This window comes from Vidua chalybeata, chromosome 6 (genome assembly GCF_026979565.1).
Source record: "Vidua chalybeata isolate OUT-0048 chromosome 6, bVidCha1 merged haplotype, whole genome shotgun sequence".
NCBI classification, from domain to species: Eukaryota; Metazoa; Chordata; class Aves; order Passeriformes; family Viduidae; genus Vidua; species Vidua chalybeata.
Genome location: NC_071535.1, coordinates 58,060,614 through 58,080,206, shown reverse-complemented (window position 1 = coordinate 58,080,206; position 19,593 = coordinate 58,060,614). Strand labels below are relative to the sequence as shown.

At 40.6% G+C, this 19,593-nt stretch overlaps 1 protein-coding gene across 6 annotated transcripts in view; it reads right to left on the bottom strand.

Moving 5' to 3' along the window:
• Nucleotides 1-19,593, bottom strand: part of DENND5A (DENN domain containing 5A) — a 63,876-nt gene that overhangs the window by 4,120 nt on the left and 40,163 nt on the right. For 2 of the 6 annotated variants that reach the window (XM_053945302.1, XM_053945303.1), the window contains 14 exons: nt 18,178-18,285; nt 17,146-17,277; nt 15,505-15,657; nt 14,571-14,675; nt 12,293-12,377; nt 10,848-10,932; nt 9,739-9,867; nt 7,367-7,488; nt 5,391-5,536; nt 4,714-4,832; nt 3,366-3,547; nt 2,479-2,561; nt 1,157-1,280; nt 164-332 (listed from right to left, as the gene is read on the bottom strand). In XM_053945302.1, coding sequence (XP_053801277.1) covers nt 164-332; nt 1,157-1,280; nt 2,479-2,561; nt 3,366-3,547; nt 4,714-4,832; nt 5,391-5,536; nt 7,367-7,488; nt 9,739-9,867; nt 10,848-10,932; nt 12,293-12,377; nt 14,571-14,675; nt 15,505-15,657; nt 17,146-17,277; nt 18,178-18,285 — 1,742 coding nt within the window. The remainder of the gene's footprint in view (nt 1-163; nt 333-1,156; nt 1,281-2,478; nt 2,562-3,365; nt 3,548-4,713; nt 4,833-5,390; nt 5,537-7,366; nt 7,489-9,738; nt 9,868-10,847; nt 10,933-12,292; nt 12,378-14,570; nt 14,676-15,504; nt 15,658-17,145; nt 17,278-18,177; nt 18,286-19,593) is intronic. The other 4 variants (XM_053945306.1, XM_053945307.1, XM_053945304.1 and 1 more) reach the window with 3 other exon arrangements.

The following is a 19,593-nucleotide window of genomic DNA, read 5'->3' as shown; positions in this document are numbered from 1 at the left end:
TAATTTCACATCTGCACAGACATGATTTTTATTCTTTGCTTTTAAGCAGACCTACCATTCTCTCCACTAATGAGACAGGGAATGGGGAGTCACTGTCCCATGTGCAACATCTTTTTCATTTCATTAGAATATCAGTAACAATTATAAAGAAGTTTCTTTGTACCTGGCTCCAAGACACACCAGCATCTGAAACTTGCCATCCTTCCCAATGTTTCTTGGGGTGTTGTTGATAGCAGTGATAAAGCGACAGAAATTCCTGGCCCTTGTCTGCCAGTTCTCTTCTGGGACCATCTCGTTCTGCTCAAGGGTCTCATAGTATGTTTGTGCTTTTTCTTAAAAGAATGGTGGGATAAAATGAAGTTTCATCAGTGCATTTAGGAGAGAATTAAAATTGAAAGGCCTAGGATCAAAGCTCATCCATTAATTCCCTGAATCATTACCTTTGAGGCACTGTTTTTTTCTGTTTGATTCAGTCCTGTGCTCCCCCTGTATAAAACTGGGATTCCACTTCCTCCCCTCTGAGCAATGCTAAAGAAGTTCACCTATCCACTGACTTTGAGTGCAATAAAATGATCATAGAAGGGGAACAGTGATGTTAAAGTAGCTACTCAAAATATTGAAACATTAAAAATAATTCCTTTTTTAAAATGTGTTTCTGAACTCAGTTGATTTATTTAGCTTTGTGTCAAGGGATTCTAGACCACTGTGTGAAAAATGGGCTTATAACCCCTTTATTACAATGTCCAGTACATACAACACCACTACATCCATCTGCTGTGCTCTGAAAGGCAGCTCATCCTCTTACAAGTGTGATTTCTTGCCTTCTCTGTGCTCAATTAACAACAAGGTTACCCCATGTCAATTCACCACCCTATTCTAGTACCTCTTCCTCAGTAAGGAAGTTTGTTTTACACTATTACTGCTAGAAGGACAAAGCCCAGTTGCTGCACCAAGTACAGCCAGCTTTGGCAGCACACAGAGGCTCTCTCTCACGACAGTACAAGCAGGTAGGCACTCTCATGGCCATTCAGCTCCTGAGATGCCTCCAAGAAGTCTGCTCTTCACACCAGCTGAGACACAACAGCAGTGATGAGGAACACAGCTGGATGTGTTTCAAAGACACAAACAGGCTCTGGGTTGTTATCCTCCCACTCACCTAAAAAATCCCAAATGAAGACGTTCTTGAAGAGTCTCGGCGATTTAAATCCGTGCTGGAACACTTGCTCGAGAGCTGAAACGAGTCCACTTTCTCCACACAGCAGCAGGGTCAGGCTGCCTCTCTGCCAGCACACACAGAAAGCACACACACTCATCACCTCACTTTGGGACTCTGGGACACAAGTGTCCCAACTAAGTTTTTAAATAAACAGATGCCTAAAGTTCAAATCTGCTGTCAGACAGTGACCCCAAACAGGATGGCCCAGCTCTCAAAAGTCCTGAGCATTCAAAAATGGATTGACTTCTCTAAGAATGAGGCTGAGGAAAGCACTGTCAGAGCCTCACCATCATCAAACAAAGCCTCAAACAGGCCAAGATAATGAGCAGGCTTTATCTATAATAATCATCACTACAGAAAATTAGGAAAATATTTTCCTCTTCTTTTAAGCAACAGAGATCACAGACCCAGTGTAGCAGGTGCTCCTGATTGCTTATCAACAAAAACTACATTTAATACTCAGTAAAAAACAAAGTCCTTCTTCAGCACATGATGGTAAATTCTATTCTGCAAAACCAGTGCATGACCATTTGAGATCATTACCAATGTGATCAATGACTAGAATTACACTGGATATCAATCTGTCATGCCACAATGAATTCAGAAGTCAGGTGTTACAGGAATGCAAAAAAGCCCTGACTGTCAAGAGCCATCCATCCAGATCCAGCACTGCTCTACACATCTCTGGCTCACAAGGGCTGGACAGGGGCATGCTACTTAGGTTTGTTTCAGAAAATCACTGCTGTGTCAGCTAGTTATGTGTGTAATGCAGGAGTCTTGAAGAGCACTTCTGCTTCACTTTCTTGGGGGATGTGGGTGTTTTCAGAGTGGCCTTTGTTTCTTTCCCATTTTTTAAAGTGGCCCATGGGTTTTCATGTTTTAAGTAGCAAGGATAATGCAAAACAGACATAAAAACCTACTTAGAGCTCAATGCAGATGTAAAATGTCAGTTAATTCAGAACAAACTAAACAGTAGGCAGTGTTCTTGACAGTGTATGGGTAGAATCCTTGGTAGAATTTGACTAATACCACAATTTCCAATACCAGAATGTTAACATTCAATTTAACAGAATGCTCCAGTTAGCAGCAAAACACAGGTATTTGAGGCTGTACTATCTCAGTATTTCATTCTTGCTCCACTTCAGGAATTCTCAAGCACATGGCTGTTCATTCAGTTTAGTTACTTCTGCTATATATTCTCTCATGTTTACTAATCAGAGTTGTAGGACAGGAGTGCCATTGCACAGACATCAACCCCTCACCTCCTTCTCTGGCTTGTGGAAGTGCTTGACAATACCATTAACAGCTTCACCAATAGCTTCTTGTATCTGACCAGTATTTAACTCTGCAAAACACAAAAATATATCCAGTTACAGCTTCAGAAATTCTACCTGTGTGTGAGGGTTATGGCACAGCATAAAGCACAGCAGAGGAGCACAAACCAATATAACTCATTTTGTTAAGGAACAGTGCTGGGCTGTGGGTAATGGAAACCCAACTCTATGTTTATTTATTGTTGAGGAGGTAGGAATGGTTTGGTTTTGTTTTGTACTGAAGTTAACACTGTGGTGTTTCAAAACACCAAGAGTGGAAAGTGGTTTTTTACACATTATGTGAATTGTCAGACCAGGACACAAAGCTAAGAAAAGGAGCAGTGTTTTATTTAGGACTTACAAATCTGGGCATCCTGGAAATACCTCCTGTGGTAGTTTTGCTGCAAACCCAAGTATGGCTGGGAACAAAGTAACCACCTGATTTATCAAGAATAAGACAACCACAAACACTGACCTCAAGAGCAAACAAAGAGAAGTCTGTGAATAGAAACCACTAGCAAGATTCTTCGTCCATGAAGGACAGACAGAGAAAAGGCAGCAAATTTCTACCTTCCTCCATAGCATTCATTCCACAGGTGAAGAACAATACAAAAAACACCACTGGACCAGGAGCACAGACAGACCTGCCACCCTTTCAGATTTCAAAACTTAAGTAGACAGAACAGGATGCCCAGGATTGTCATTTGGAAGTTAGCTGGAGTACAAGCAGGACCCTGGGCTGAGTTTCACAGGTCCTCTCCCAACTCCAGCTGTGTTTGCAAGCCCTCAGGTGATGATGCAGAACAGGACAAGACAGGACAATGCCCAGCACTCACTTGGCTTATTGTTTGGTGAGATAGTGACAAATCTCCTGATCATGCTTGGAGACTGCTGCAGGGGAGGGGTTCGGCACTGCCGCTCGTCAGCCTCAGTGTGCGAGGTCAGCAGCTCTCCCACCAGGATCCTCTCCAAGCTGCCATCATCCATGCCCTTCCCAAGCCACCTTCCACAGGGAAACCTAACAACATCGAGGAGATAAATGGATCAATCCAGATTCAATTCCATGCCAAAGACTTTCAACTGCAGCTGCCTAAAGCCCAAATCCTGCTAGCACACTTATCAGAAAGATTTCATTCGTCCGGCACCAAGTGACGAACTCTTGGCTTTGGCTTTTGCCAGCACAGGCAGCAAAAATAAAACAGCTTTTCAGTTCCAAGTTTGTGCTGAGTGTTGCAGTAGATGATCCATCCACAAAGCAGATTTTGCCTGAGTCCCACATGTAGCATGATTTGAGGAAAAATGGGTAAAAGGGGAAATCCTACTACATCCCATCGATGGGTGAAGAAATACACTGAATATGCTACATAGTGAGCCAGCTGTAAAACAACCCCACAGCCCAAACAGATGCTTAAATGCCAGAACACCAGTACTTCTACTGAATTGGGGTATTAAATCAAGACACTAGAAAGCACACATGCCCATTTGCTCATTATCACTTTCTCTGAACCAATGCTGATGACAGTTTAATCAGCTTAATTGGAAAACTGAACAGCATCCAAAAATAGACTCTTTCCTCTTCATTTAATTATAAATGAACTGGCATGGAGACCTGAGTGGACTTACCCGCCAATTTGACATCAACATGAGCCTGACAGTTTCCCTAAACAAAGGACAGGGCACCAAACTATGCTGTATCTAACACAAATAAATTTAATTCTCACTGTAAGTTTCATTCCTTTACTTTTCCCATGTAAACACAGGTTTCTAACACTCATAAGGCCTTGTGTTCCAACTTGTGTCCAAAGGTATCTTTGTAACACCTGGAGTACCCACTCCTAATATAAAATACCACCTATATTTGGTAAGCAGCAAGCTCTGACTTGCTGTTTCTTCCTTGGGCTCAAGGCAGATTATTTCTAAGCTGCACAACAGTCAACTCATCCTCTCCACCAACAGTCTGATATGGGACATGAACATCTGCAAACTGCAAACCCTGCCTGAATTCATAAGAACCAGCATTTGTTTAATACCAGAAGCCAAACGATCTTTCTGTGCCTTCAGGTCGAGGCAACTGTAGACACAGAGTCCCAGGAGATCAGACCTTTCTAATCAAACAAGCCCTACTGTGCCAGCTCCCTGCAGGAATTCTACTTACCCCACATGAAATGCCAGGATGATACTTACTTGTAAGTATGCCCTGTTATTTCATTTCTGACCATAACATATTCCACAAGCCACTTGGCATACAGCCCTGAATTATCATGTCCTATTTGCACTGTGGTCAGTTTTCCCAGGTTCTGGCACTGCAAATTAAACAGAGTTTGTCAGAGGAAACTGAAAGAAAGCAGCATATTGGGGGAGTAAACTACTAGGGAACATGCTCAGACAGAAACTCAGAAATGTGGTTTGTGTTTCTGACTGCATGGTTGGTTCTGGGCTTTTTAGTGGTAGGATGCTTTACTTGGTTTTGTTTGTTTGCTTGTTCTGTTAAATACTATTTTGATCTGCACAGAGCACATCAGCTGAACTAGATTCTTCAATTCGATTTTACCCAATGGGCACAACACACATGCAAAGATCAGAGCAGAATCACTTCTTTGTTTTCCAGCAGAAGAGGATATGACACCTCCCACAGTTGTAACAAAGACAGTCTTGTCTTGCAATCCCTTGCACTAAGGAATTGTCAGTCATTTTGCTCTGCATGTTATTAAATATAGGTTAAATGTGCTATGCACAGGCACAAACTATCTGTGACTAACCACAAAGATAGGAAATGTATGGCAAGGTGGTACAGCAAGGGGAGAATTTAAAACTGAACAAGCAGAACATCCAAATTGGGTTTTGTATCAAGTAACACAAACCTCAAAAGTCATCTCCAATATATTCCTGGGAATCTGCAGGACTCCTGTTTCACCCAGTTCTCCCGAAATACAGATCCAAGGATTGGCTGTGAACATTGAACCACCGAGTTTCTTGCTGGGAACAATCAATATATGGTATGGTATCACTGCAAACACAAAAGAAAGAACACTTCAAAAATGAAGAAGAATAATTATGTAACCTCTTTAGCCAAGAGAGGGGCAAAAGATAAGTCATAAAACAGCACTGCAGTACCATGAAATGTTAAAAGAACTTCAGAGATCCCATTTAATCATGCTAACACTTGCACATTAAGCACTGACTGACAACGGGGAAGCCTACACATATACAGCAGCCACTAAGAAACAGGGCTGACAGCAGAACAGTGACAAGTGAAAAAAGAAATTTGGATGGAATAATGCCTTCTCATGAGCGTAAATCCCTTTTTATTTACCAACCTCACAACACGGCACAAAGATGGTTACTTATCCTCAGCTTAGGGACAAGGATGTAAAGATGATATTCCTGTACTGCACTGTAGCTCAGCACACTGTACAACTCCCCCAGGCCCCATGGCTCAGGCACTGACTGCAGCCTTGCTCTACAGGCATGGATGGCAGCAGCATTCACTGCCATGGCTGAACAAATCCAGTGAAAACACAGCATAATGCTGCAAATTTCTCTCTGCCATGTCACTCTTAGTCATGTTAACTTTAGGACACATCAATTTCTTAAAAGAACAAGCCATTTTTTTTCCCTTCTACATAGCAGCACAAATATGCTCAAATGCTTTCTGGTCCCCTGGTTTACCTGTGATACCTCAGTATCACCTGAGCTGCAGTCCCTCCTCTGACTCTCAAGGCATATGCTCTTCCACCACCCAGCATCTCCTGCCCAGCCCTCAGTTAACCAACCTTTTATAATAAAATCCAATTCTCCGAACGGTCACTGTGTTTCTTGGCTTTCTGCCCTTCTTTCATAGTGCATAAGCAGATTACAGTCAGGGTTTTTCAGCTGAGGCATTTAATACATTTCTCCCTCAGCATCTCCTCAGCTGTCAGTGCCCTCGAGAAAGCATTTGGTGGTTGGATTTTCTTAAAAGCCCAATGCTCGTAGCATTTAAGAATGAATTAAAATGTTTCCCTTTTTATTTTCTGTGCTGATAGTCCTAAAGTAAGTGACAATTTAACTGCATCCAGCAGACCAGATTTTCACATTATCCAGAACTTGCCTGCAAGACCAAAAGCTATTTTGCTTAGATGTCTGTTGGCTTTGTCTTTCATACACACAAATATTAATCACAACACATCACACCAAGGGTAGTCCTTTCACATATCCCACCCCCAATTTCATAAGCCTTGCTAAAGTCTTTCCTTATTTTGCCTTCCCAGTGATGTCCTGTGGCAGCAGGCACACAGATCTTTGAGAACTCTGTAACACAGTTAAGTGTTATAGTTATCAACAATAGCTTAGAAGTTTCTCTAGGGTATCTTTTTAGCAACTAGAAGAAAAAAAAAAAAAAACTGAAGAGTTCTGATGCAACCCTCAACGGGCATTTCATTGTTACCCCAAACCCAGAGACAGGCATGCAGCAAAGTAGCCTGAGCACAAAAAAGGAAAGGTTTGTTTTCTTTTAATTCCCAGCATGCATTAATATTCTTGATACTGAACAACCCATACTCTACTGATTTAGTATCATGTGAACAAGTCCACAACAAAAATTTCAGCTGAGAACTCACCTCCAACTAAAATTCTTAGAGCTATGTATTTTACTAAGTTAGAAACAAAAGTGACAGAGACAGTAACTCCTGCCCACCAGAGAAGATCATGGAAACAGCAATACAGCACACACAGAGGGATCCCAGGGGAAAAAACCAGAACAATTACATTAGGGCATGTTGCTCAGAGCTGTTTAGAATTTTGGAGAAGGACTCAACCAAATCCAGAAATCAGAGTTGCAGGGAAAGCAAATACTTACAGATTGTTGTGAAAACATTGGTAAAGCAAAAGTAATCAACAGCATTGAATGACAGGAGATGATACAAGAACTGTTCTTTCTCATCATCGCAGCGGAGGAATGCGTAACGCTTGTAGAGTTTTCTGACAAAGCAAAACACATAATCTGTCACAGTAACAAGATGCTTCCAGTGAAATGTTTTCTACTGTGCAAATTTATTAGGTACACTATGGATAATGGGCAAGGAATTACAAATGAGAAGTGATACTGGGAGAGTCAAGTTTTTCCACTGTGCCAAGATACACTGGGTCTCTGCAAGGCTGACATCTCCAAAGTGCATCAGTCCAGTTCTCATTATCTTACACCCCTCAAATGAAACATTTGGTTTAAAGGTCTTCTCCCATCCAAAAACACCCCAAGATGGAAAAAGGAATTTTGCACTTTCTTGAAAAAAATTCTGACTTCTTTTGACCATGTAAAATGACAGAACTGAAGTGAAGAAAGTTCTCTTAAGTTACTTCTGAGCAGAAGGAGCCATGGGAGAGTTCTCCAGCACATGATGTAGGACAGAAGACTGTTCTCAAAGGACAGAAGACACAAACTGGGGCTATCTGCTTGTATTTGGCTATAGGTGATCACCCAGGGCTTACAACAACCTGCACATTAATGCAGGGAATAGTTCCAGTGGTGATAGTACACAGCTCCCGACACAACCAAAATTATAGGCATGCAAAGGTGGCAACCAACAAATAACACAAGTGTTGGGCATAATCATAAAAAGAGCATGCCAAAATATATCAAAATCCAACTGATGCTGCAAGAATTTCCAAACCCTCCAGAACACAGGGATTAGGTATTAGAAATGCTGACCCAGCTGTGGATAGGTTGTTCCTGCCAGGAGGGCATCCTGACAACTCCCCTCAATTTCAGGTATCAATTTACAAAAAAGTCAGCAAGTCACAAAACAGAAACTTGCAAAACAAATCAATGATAATCAACATACAGGCATGTTCTCACATAACAAACCTGACACTAGAGACTGACAGGAAATGTTCAAGGAAAATAAGGAGACTGAGCCTTATTAACTTAACCTGCCTGTCGCCACAAGAGTGGCAAAGCCACAGAAGTGTCACAGGTGTCCATGTCTGTGGCTCATTTGCACACTCTGAATCACATGTTTGACAGCCTGTCAGGCTACGTGCTGTCCTGTCTCTTCAAAGGGTAAGGTTTCTCTGTTTCCCTGGGCACATAAAGATCTCAGGACATGTGATTTCTCCCTGTTCCCTTTGCAGACTAGAAAGAAACCAAACGTGGAACATTTTCCTTACATTTGTTAACAAATGTCAAGTAAAGAGAATGGGATAATTAAAATACCTAAGAGCTGCTTCAAAAAAGAACAACACACAATCTTGTTATCTGTAAAAATGGCAGAAGTTGCACCATTACTTTAAGTACCTCACTGAACTCAGCACTGCTTCCTCTAAAAACAAGTGGGGCACACTTTCAAGCCATACTGCCTACAACAGCTCTCTAAGTACGATATCTAAATATGCAGCACAAAACACACAAGATTACAGAGAATTGATGTCATCCTGTACAAGTTGCTCCTTTGTTTGTTATTTTCATCTTAAACATACTTTTACTGCAGTCTCCCTCTGTTCCAGAGAATCAGAATCTGCCTGATAGATGAAGAGTACACTGGCCAGTGTTAAGAGGTTTTTTCCTTCTCTTTTGTGGGGGTACATGGAGTGTGGTGATGTGTGCAAGGTCCTCTCACAGCACGTGCTCTGCCTGGGACAAGCACTGCTAAATTTAACCTGATCCGAACTCTTGACTTCACTGGAGGGGTTTAACCTTAATTTGGACATACAGGTAGATTTATTAGCTGCCCTCACTCCATCCTTCAGCTTTTCCTTATTCACTGAAGGCCACAGCTTCATCAGAAAGCCCAACATAATACAAGAAGGCAAATCTCAAATTATTAGCTGTTGGGGTTCAGGGGGATTGGGGAAGAAACCCTTGGAAGATGGTGACTGGAAGGAAAGGAAGAGCAGACAGCATAGGTTAAGCTGTCTCCAGACAGAAGTCTTCAATTAAAGTTAATTACAATTACTATGGCTTTAATTTCCACACAGTAAACACTGTATGTGATTATTATGAAAGCAAATCACCTTATGTTGCTGAGCAGGCTATAAATGTAAAAACACATGTCAAGAACCCCAGCACTGAATCCTAATTCCCAAACAGCTCACACATTTGGAAGGCCAGTTTGTTCCATGCCTTCTGCACACTGCTAAGCAGATGCAAAAATAGGCACACCTGGATTTTTGAAACCAAACAATTATATAGATTTTAATTTTTTTAAAAGCTTTGCCCAAGATAACCCATCTTACTTTGTGAGTTCATGATCTGAAAGCAACTGTTTCAGATGCCTAGAAAGCAACTTCTTTTCCATAGACAGACGAACCCAGGCTCTGGCCTTGCCAACATCTGTTTTGATCTCACTTATGTTCTGGATATGCCTGGAAAAAAAAAGAAAAAGACATGCTTGGTATTGTCAAAGCGTGACAGCTCTTTTGAACCAAGCTCAGCTGAAGTTTTCTAAAGAACACAAAACATCAGGTAAATTATAGGAAAAATAAATATAATCACCTTAATATTCAGCACAATAAAAAAATCCCTGCAATCTCGCTCAAAGAGAATAAGAGCATGAAAAGGAAATATCTGCAATGCAGTGCCCTATTTACAAAATTCTAAACCAGGCCCATTGTCTCACATGATTTAGGACTCATTCTGGACCTTATCACTGCAATATTTATGGCTGAATGCTTTGGAAAATTAAATACTGTCTTTGCATGCTCAGTAGAAGCTTTTCTTGCACACAAGGCACAAATGGTATATTTTAATAAGGCAGGCAAATCCTCAATTCACTCTTCCCTACTGAAAAAAATGGATGCTGTAAGGAAAAAGAAGGAAAAGACAATTCCTGCCAAGGTTGCTTCAGAAGTTCTGCATATTGCTTTTTCAGTGTACTGAAAGGAAGGCACTGGGCAGAAGTTCTAGTTTTATTCACAGTACAGTACTGAATGTTAGATAAACCCATTCTTTAGATCAAACAAGTTCTTTAAACTGTGCTCTTCCCTGAGAAGCAAAAGTGGTCTCAGAACTATGCAACCAACTCAGCAATGACTGGGGAAACACAAACACTACACCCACTCCTCTGTGGAAAGAAACCAATACACAAAATGTCAAAAATATGAAAACCCTGTCATGGTATTTCCATAAGTTAGTAGCTCTGACAATATAAAAGCTCCTCAGCATGAAACCTGTTTCTGTAAAGGTTAATGAAAATGCTGAAATGTCTACTTTAAAATAGTTCAACAGGTTCCTTGCCCACAGCCCCTCCTGCTGCTGCATGAAACACAGGATGGTGCACAGTAGACACAGAAACAAGTGTGCAGATCTCAGGGGGTTTCTGGGTTGTTTAACAGCTCAAACTCACCTCATATCCTGGATGAGAGAGATTCTGAGAGGTGACATGGCTGGGCTTGTATCAGACTTTCGTCTTTCTGAATCAAGAAGTATTCCTAGATTCAGAAGAAAACAATTTCTTGTTAGCAGAAATCCATCTAGAGGTTCTACAATCAATATAAAAAAAATAAGGTGAATTAACACCAGTGTGCACTCTTGTATTACTGGTGACTCCGTGAAGGAACTGTGGTGTGTTTCCACTCCAAATTACAAGAAAATCTAATATGCTACACAAATGGTTCTAAAGCTCAGCACACACTGAGCACCAACACATTACTGAGCTTAGATTCAGCTGAAATCGGTATGACATCAAATGGCTGAAGACAGAGTAATCAAGTATTATTTTCTAAAGACTGCCCTGTTTTCTTGCTGTGCAGAAGTGGCACTATTGACACCAGAGAGCAGTGTTAAATATGTGGTACTCAGTACACCACACATCCTGTGCTTACTGAGCTATTACTTTGCAGACTTCTGTAGCACCACTGCTTTTTAAATATCACATTTTGGGGTTTTCAAGCAATATTACTACTTTTATATTTCAAATTAAACTCCAGAATGAAGTTCTATGTTGAATATAGTCTCTGCCCTCAATCCCAAGTTAGAAAGTGTGGAACTGATTGTGACTTATTCTGATACACAAAATCACTATGAACTAAGGGACATTCAGGAGACCTTTAAATTTCCAAATCTATGGTTTTGATTGCTTACAGGATCTTGTGCACGTTACTAATGCTCAAATCTTTGCTTACAGCAGCTTTAAATAAAAAATAAGACACCCACTGCCTCCCCCAAACCTATTGTTCTCTCCAAATTTATATCCTATGCCCCTACCTGACACAAGAAGTAATGTTTAAAAATTACATTAATAATCCTAAAACCATATTATCAGTGGATCTTATGCACAATATTGCCTCTACTGCAACAAAAATTAAAATAGGTTTCTTCAGTTTAAGTTTTTAACAGTAAGCCTCTTGTTCAGTTGTTTTTCAAGCCATAATGTAAAACTTCAGGGTGTACAGCACAATTTTCTGTGCTTATACTTGTTTTCCACCCTGACCCATAAGATCATTTGCTCTGCCAGCCATGCAGGGCCTGTGTGTCTCATGGAGGATGATGTACCAGAACAATCCATTTCAAAGCCTGTCTCTGAAGCATCAACTGTTTCTGGGTTTCTGACTACCATGGTAGTCAGATCCCAGACCCAAACAAGTGGGCACAACACAAACCAGTTTATTTTTCATAAAACATACTGAGACAACACACCAGGCCCCTATTAAACCTGTAGTAGCCATAAGATTTGATTCAGTTTTATTGAGTGAAGGGTATTTCCAAGGGAAAAAACCTCTGCATGGTGTAAATCTGCAGGCAGCTCTTATTCACAGCTTTTAATCTTCTTCCAGCAGATGCCAATCTTACCTGAGGTACTGAAGCTGCCTGATGTGGTTCTTCTTTGTCTGTTTTCTAGGTAATGTAACAGATGAGACCACAAAGCAGACTTGCCCTAAAATGAAAAAACATAAGTTAAAGAAATCACTACTAGCTGAATTTAAAAAAAAAAAAGGTTTAAAACATGATTGAAAGTATCAGCCATGACAAAAACTTGCTTTAAAGATGTTTCTCCCTATAAACTCAATGATAAAAACCAAAAATAAGACAAAAGTGGGAGGTGCTTGGGAGCTGTAAAGAGGCTGAGAAGGAAAAGCAAGAGTCAGACTACTGGGAGCTAAACAGGAAAAAGTCAATGGAACTTCTTCCCTCTTAATTCATTACCATGACAAGAGAACATTCAAAGGCTTGTAAAACTGAGGCTATGGCCTGTCCTGTGGGTCTCTCCCTGCCTCTCCAGCAGTGAATGACAAGGGACACAGAGCCAGCCTGAGCAAGACACACCTAGATCAAGTCCTGCTCCCCCCAGGGTAATTCAGGGCTAAGGATAAATGCTGCCCATTTTTAGAATCTCAAAAGATTCCCCTCAATTTCATCAGGCAAAGCATCTGCATAATCACAAACACAGTAAGATATCCCAAAATATAAGCAGGACAGTGAAAGCTTAACAGCAAAAATACCCCAGCAGTTCCTACACATTGTAAAACAAATTTAAAAGTTAGAATTTGGGATGCAATATTTAGGCCAAGATAAATCCATCATATGATGTTAAAAGGTGCACCTTGCTCATTATGTTGCTTTCTTAAATCCCTGGTGGCTTAAAGCAGAGAGTGAGGAAATCTTTCAGTGGGAAATGATAAAGATTCTTGGATTCATCATAAAATATTTCCCACAATAGAAAAGCTTGCAAACCTGCAGAAAGGCAGCAGTAAGCAAACAGAGGCTTTCCAGCACATCAATTGGAATTACTTACAGATAATTAGTATTACTTATCTTCCTAAAGTACTGTATTAACCTGAAATGCCAGTAAAGATCTAGCAATTCTGCATTTCAGAAAAGCTGTCATATAATGAGGCCATATTTTTATTTACAGCTTCGTGCAGAAAGAAGCCATGACTGTGAAGCCAATAATTGTCAATTCCACACTATCCATTTCATCTAATATTATCTAAGTGCCTTCCCAGAAGTGCAGCAAACATAATTCATCTTTAAATTCTTTTTTTAAACTATATTTAAAAATCTCTAACCATTTCCATCCTATAGTTCCCTGCAGTTGACATAAAGAACTATTGACCATGAGGGATTATTCCAGAAGTGGCACGCCTCCAGAAGAATAAATCCTAGAGTGTCTGTAACATCTGTGATGACAGAAATCTATTAAAGATATGCATTCAGTGGTGAAGATATAAAAAAAAATCCATTGTGTCTCGTGTGTACCTGACAGATCCAACATGGAAAGCCAAAACTGCAAGTCTTATTATAAACAGATAAAAAAGAGCATGAAAATATCACCCAGCAAAGAGTTACATCCAAAACCGTGGTTTTTTTCCCAATAAACACACACATGCACACACAGTCTAGTGTTCAGCAACCAGCTGCCAAGGCAAGGAGAACTGCAACAGATCACAGAAAGCAGCAACAAAGGGTCCTGCAGCAAATCGATGCCAACAACCATGATGAATGTGAGGACTCATGCAGTGTCTGCCCGCTCTTCAGCACCGTGGACCTCTCCTTTAACTTCACCAAATAGCAATGATGAGGCAAGCTGGATCTTTAAGGGGAAGGAAGACAGCCTAAGGAAAGTAGTGGGATAGAGAATGGGCAAGGGAATAACCAAGGCCTTCTCAAAGTCCAGACTACTTCAGTCATTAGATCCTACATCACATCTCCCCTGCGTTGCTCGGGACAACGGAAGGCATGGATTCCCTTTGCATGTGGAAAAACCAGTAGGTAGCTAATGTAGGACTACTGGGGGTCATCAGCAGGGAAGAGGTAAAAGCAAGGATTGGTGGAAGGAAAGCCATCCTCATTACTATGGTCAGTTGAGAAAGAAGAGTCTTCCTTGGCTCATTATTGAAAAATAAAATAAAATCGATGTATGAAACAGCAGGCTTTTGCATATTTCATAAAGGCCAGAGCACACAGAGAACTGGTGGTGCTTTTTTACTTTTTATTTTTTTTAAACTCTGGATCATACTATGAGATACACTGCACTTCCTCCATCAGGCCTCTATTCTATTCCACCACTCTATTTACTCCACCATTCAGCACTGCTTGCCAACATCTGCAATCAATCCAAAGCATTAACCTTATGAAGGGTTGGCCGTCTGGTGGTCTGAAAGGCCCAAATCTGGGTTGAAGCAGAGTATACTGATGCTCTGTCTTCTAAGACGAAAGCAGTACAGCTTCTATCCTAAGTGATATACAAGAGGGAAGGGAGAGAATCACATGATAAATCTTCACATAGAAAACGTGTATAGCTTGAAGGAGAGCAGAGTTAAACAGTGGTGTTTGGCTGCTGGGAACAGAGATACTGGATTACAGTTGTCTGGATTATGAACATATATTCTTAAAAAAAAAAAAAAAAAAAAGAAGTTATCATCTTCTCCAACCTTGCTAGTCCTTTGTACAAAGGAGGAGTAAAGTTGGTAAAAGCCCTCCAAACTCCATCTTGTCCCACAAGTGACTCCAAACAGAAGAGCAAAACAATTATTAATTTCATACAAAACCCCAACACCTCTAGCTAGTGATCTTGTAACCATAATTTAAGTACCCTACATTGCCCAGGAAGAACCAAAATAGCGAGACTGTTACTTTGAAGTACTAAATTATCCTTCAGCAAAACAATTCCCCCCATCCCACTGAGAGCACCTTTAGGATAGCCTTCTAGCCTATACAACTTCATTACAAAAATATTAAGAACACAGCAACAGTTTGGGTTTTTTTATCATCCTATTAAAGAAAACTACCAAAACCCACCAAACCAAATGAAAACCCCAGGTTAAATGGAGAGTCCTCCAAGAAGTCATCTGTGGAACACATCTACAGGTACACTTGCACATATCCCACAGCATGGAGACAGACAGGGGGTAGGAACTGACATAAAAAGACTGCAGGGCACACGAGTATTTTAACACATCTACATACACACTAAAGGTGTCCTCTGAAAGCAGAGAGAGGAACAGCATAATACAACTTCAGGAAAGTGTGCCCTGCAATGTACAGGAGTATTTATTCCTCACCTGTTTGACTTGCAGACCGTGGCTCCATATTCTTTCTAAGAGGTCACACAGACTGGCTATCAGGGTGTTCTCCTCCACTCCTGTGATATTCACTTCACCATGACCAAGCTCCACAGCTTCTCGACCCATTTTCTCAACCAACATCCTCTTAGTCTCAAAAAGGACAAGGCAAAAGAGAGGTAAATCTCTCCCAGGAATTTCCAGCATCACTTACATTTTTTAAATGACCAGTAATTGACATGATAACAAAGTTTTGGCAGAATAACTGGCTGTATATATGTATTTCTGGCATTAGTGCAGACCTGCCCTTCTTTTATCTCTGTTTTTCAAGCCAGGACAGCACCAGTGCTCATCTTCTGTTTTTCTAAAAAAGGGTTTGCAAACAGGCACATCATCCTCCACAGAGTAACCCCAACAAAGGGAACAGCAGGTCACACACTAACAAGCTGGATGCTCAGCAGCAAGGCCATGAAACACTTTGTCCACCTCCTCTCAGGGGGGGTGAATGCACCCAAGTGTTTCCAAGCAGCATGGGTATGTCATTCCTGAGTGATGCTGTTCAGCCAGAAGGGCATTTGGATTAAACCAAACCCATTCTGGAGTGCACCTCTTGAGCTTCCCCACGAGCCCCATTCTCCTAAACTGTGCACAATTTCATACTGGCCAACAAAGCTTTTACCAACTCCTGAAGTACAGTCTTCCAGTCACAATATATTCATCATACAGCAAACTAGAGGAAAAAATGGTGAGGGAATCAGTTCCACTCATCTCTTACACGTTTTTTCATCTTTGTTCCTATTCTAGACTCACTTTCAAATGAGGAATACTCCCTTAAGCACCTCTGCACAGTCTTGCTGGAGATTAAGAAGTCCAAGTTAGTCCCTAGCTACTTCTCCCCCTCACTCCCTCTGGCAATTTCTCACTGTCACAGAGCCAAGCCTTCCTTCAAAAATTTTCACCATCTATTGTGCCTCTGTTAAGGGATGGGGGTTAGTTGGACAGCTCCATAAAGTGAAATCAGAAGTAGATGCACATATTAAATAGAGTTTTATGAAAAGTTGTCTATAATTACTGTAGTACCTCCACTGACTTTAGTCAAGAACATGTCTATTTCATAATTATTCTCTTTACTGTATTTTTATAACATTAACATTTGCTTCAGATTAATATGTTGTCAAATATATACTGGTGAAGCATGTCTACAAATTAATGCCAAATTTCTTTGTTAAGTGCTTAAAAACGTACTCCTCAGATATGTAGTTATGAGAAAAGCTGCTGTATTTTCCCCACAAGCCTCTCTTTTGGACTATTCACTCCTGTTGAAATAGCACTGTCTCATTAGTTATAACTGAAATGTGCTATAATAGACTTGGGCAGCGGGATGGTAAAGACCCTTCAGAATATTCAATCTCTATCATAAATCTGCTTGATAAAGTCTCTGCTCCTTGCAGAATTTCTGAACACATTATCTCTTCATTAATTTCTCACCACCATGCAAAAATCCTTACAGGGATAAAGCAGAAACAGATGGCAGAAAAGGTGGGGGGGGATCGAACATCCTCGATACAAAATGGTCCAGAAAGGATGGATATGAGGTGCAGGATATGAGGTGCAGGAGAACAGAATTATTCTCTTTTTTACCTTATTTCGGCATTCCTTCAACAAGCCTTCTACAAACTTCCAGTTTGTTTGTGCAATTACTGATGGAGAGAGGTTAGAGAGCTTGGGCTGTCGGATGGTGCTGCCCAGGTTCCTGGCTTCTTGGATGTATTTCTGGATTGGGGGAGAAAATGGACACAGACAAAAGTGCAAGTGAGACTGCTTGGCTGAGAGAAAAAGGTAAACTTATCTTTATAACCCACACCTCTGGAGTGAGGAGGAAAGGATCTCCTCTTTCAGAAAAGGCCCCTTTTTATGAGACACTTAAACTGCTTTTTCACCAGAGGTCAAATCCCCATTTATATTGTCTACACAGTATTAGAACACCCATTGCTGAATTACAAAAACACAATACAAACTGCCAAGGCTATTCAGATGCATAGAGATTCAACTACTCCCTGCACCACTGCCAACTGTCTTTTTATTTTTTTCATTTAAATGAAAATTTGCAAAAAACTACCCAGACCAAGACTATTCAAGTGGCAGACTGGTCTACATGGGGACTGCAAGAAAACTTTGCTCTTTCAGGAAGCAGCTGCAAAATGCAAATGATAGCAACATCTCTCAGCTGTGAAGCAGCTGCATTTTTGAGGAAAAGAATTTCCTGAACCCACTCTACTCAAAAGAGCTCTTCTGCTCCTATTACTGCCACCAAGGAGTTGCCATTGTTTTCACCCCAGAGACAAGAGTGATACGACAAATATTTTGGAAGCCAGGTGATCACAGGTTGGTTGGGGCACAGCTAAATGAGAATTAGTGATAGAAAGAAAGTCCCGTACAGGCACTGATGGAATACTCAGGATTAGTACATATATCAAATTAACAGGAAAACTCTCTAGCTTACATTGAAATAATGACCAGCTGAAATGTCAGTGAACAGATCTGTCAAACACAACCAAGAGGGAAAACCCCACCTTTTCCACTGGCCTTGCACTAAAGAGCTATGATATATACATTTAATTATGCATCTTTATCCAGAACTATGATTACAGTCATATTGTGCATTGGACATACCAGATAATGCTCTGACACAGATTTTATAGAGGGCATGAAGGGCCAATCATGCTGGTCCCAGTCTAAACATAACTGCAACTGAAGCTCTGACATGGAAAAGTCCAGGTGCTGGCAGGATAAGTTGGTAGCAAAAAGCCAAGCAGATGGAAAGTGAAAGTGGTAAGACATATGAAGTAATAAAAGCAAGCATGCAAAACAGAACAGAGTGAAGACATCACACAATGCAGAACTCCCAAGCATTCAACATAAAAATAAATTCGTAAGTAATGAATCTGAAAGGAAAAAAGAAAAGATGGTGTTAAATCAGTGGATTGGTGTAAACTCTGCCCTCCACTGGGCACAAATGTTTGCAAGTAAAAAGTCTCCATTGCACAAATTTTCAAGCTTCAATTAGTTTAAAACTGCCAACACTGCAGTTTAACACCTCCTGCTCAGCCTGGCCCCCAGTGCTCATCTCAGAAGAGCTCCCTCCCCACTCTCAAATTTACTGTAGAAGTCTGAAGTTCATCCAGAGAAGGGGTCAATGTTCAATCACCATTATGTCATCAAAGAGGTCCAGCATAAACCCCTAAAACAACAGCACAGTTCCCACTGGCACTCGGTACCCCCAGCTGAGCATGTATTTCAAAATATTTATTCCTCAAATATTTTTTGCCTTTTGTGACAGAATAACTCCTATAGGAAATGAACTTGTGAGGAATCAGTTGAAAAACAAAACAAAGAAAACACCCCAGAGACCAGAGGTAGATTTTTGCCTTTGTAATTAGCTCAGAAGTTTACATGCTTTAACAATTGTGTTGTTTAGCACAGTAATGAGGTTAGAAATCAACTACTATTCATTTCTGTTACATCTAAGTAAAAAGCACTTTAGAGTTAGCTGAGCATATGGAACATGTCAAAGCCAGAAACTACTCGTAGAGGTTTTTTATTGTGCAGACATTTTTCTGTTACATGGTTAGGGATGACAGAGATGACACTATAATTCAACAAAATTTTAACAAACCAGTAAGTAAATTCCGGAATTGAGTACACTAGGAAGACAATTAAATCCATCACTACCATAAAAGGATGAACTGAACAAATACACTTGAGTTTCAAAACACTATCCTAACAGACACAAGACTAGTAAAACTCAAAATTAAGCTTTTCTAAGGATATTTAACAAGGCAAGAGAATATTGTTTTCAATGAACAGCACACAAACAAAAGCAAAACTCTGGGGTTAGTAAACAAACAAAATTCCTCTAATATTTTGAGCCAGTCTATTCTTGGAATTACCCATAAATCAACACCTGGTGTAACAGTTTGCTGTCTGTACCATATGAATCAGAAACTGTAATTAGTTCACTTCACCCAGATCTTTCAAAACCACTTCACCACAACGAAAAACTGTGTCAGCTGTTGGAGCAGTGGAGAG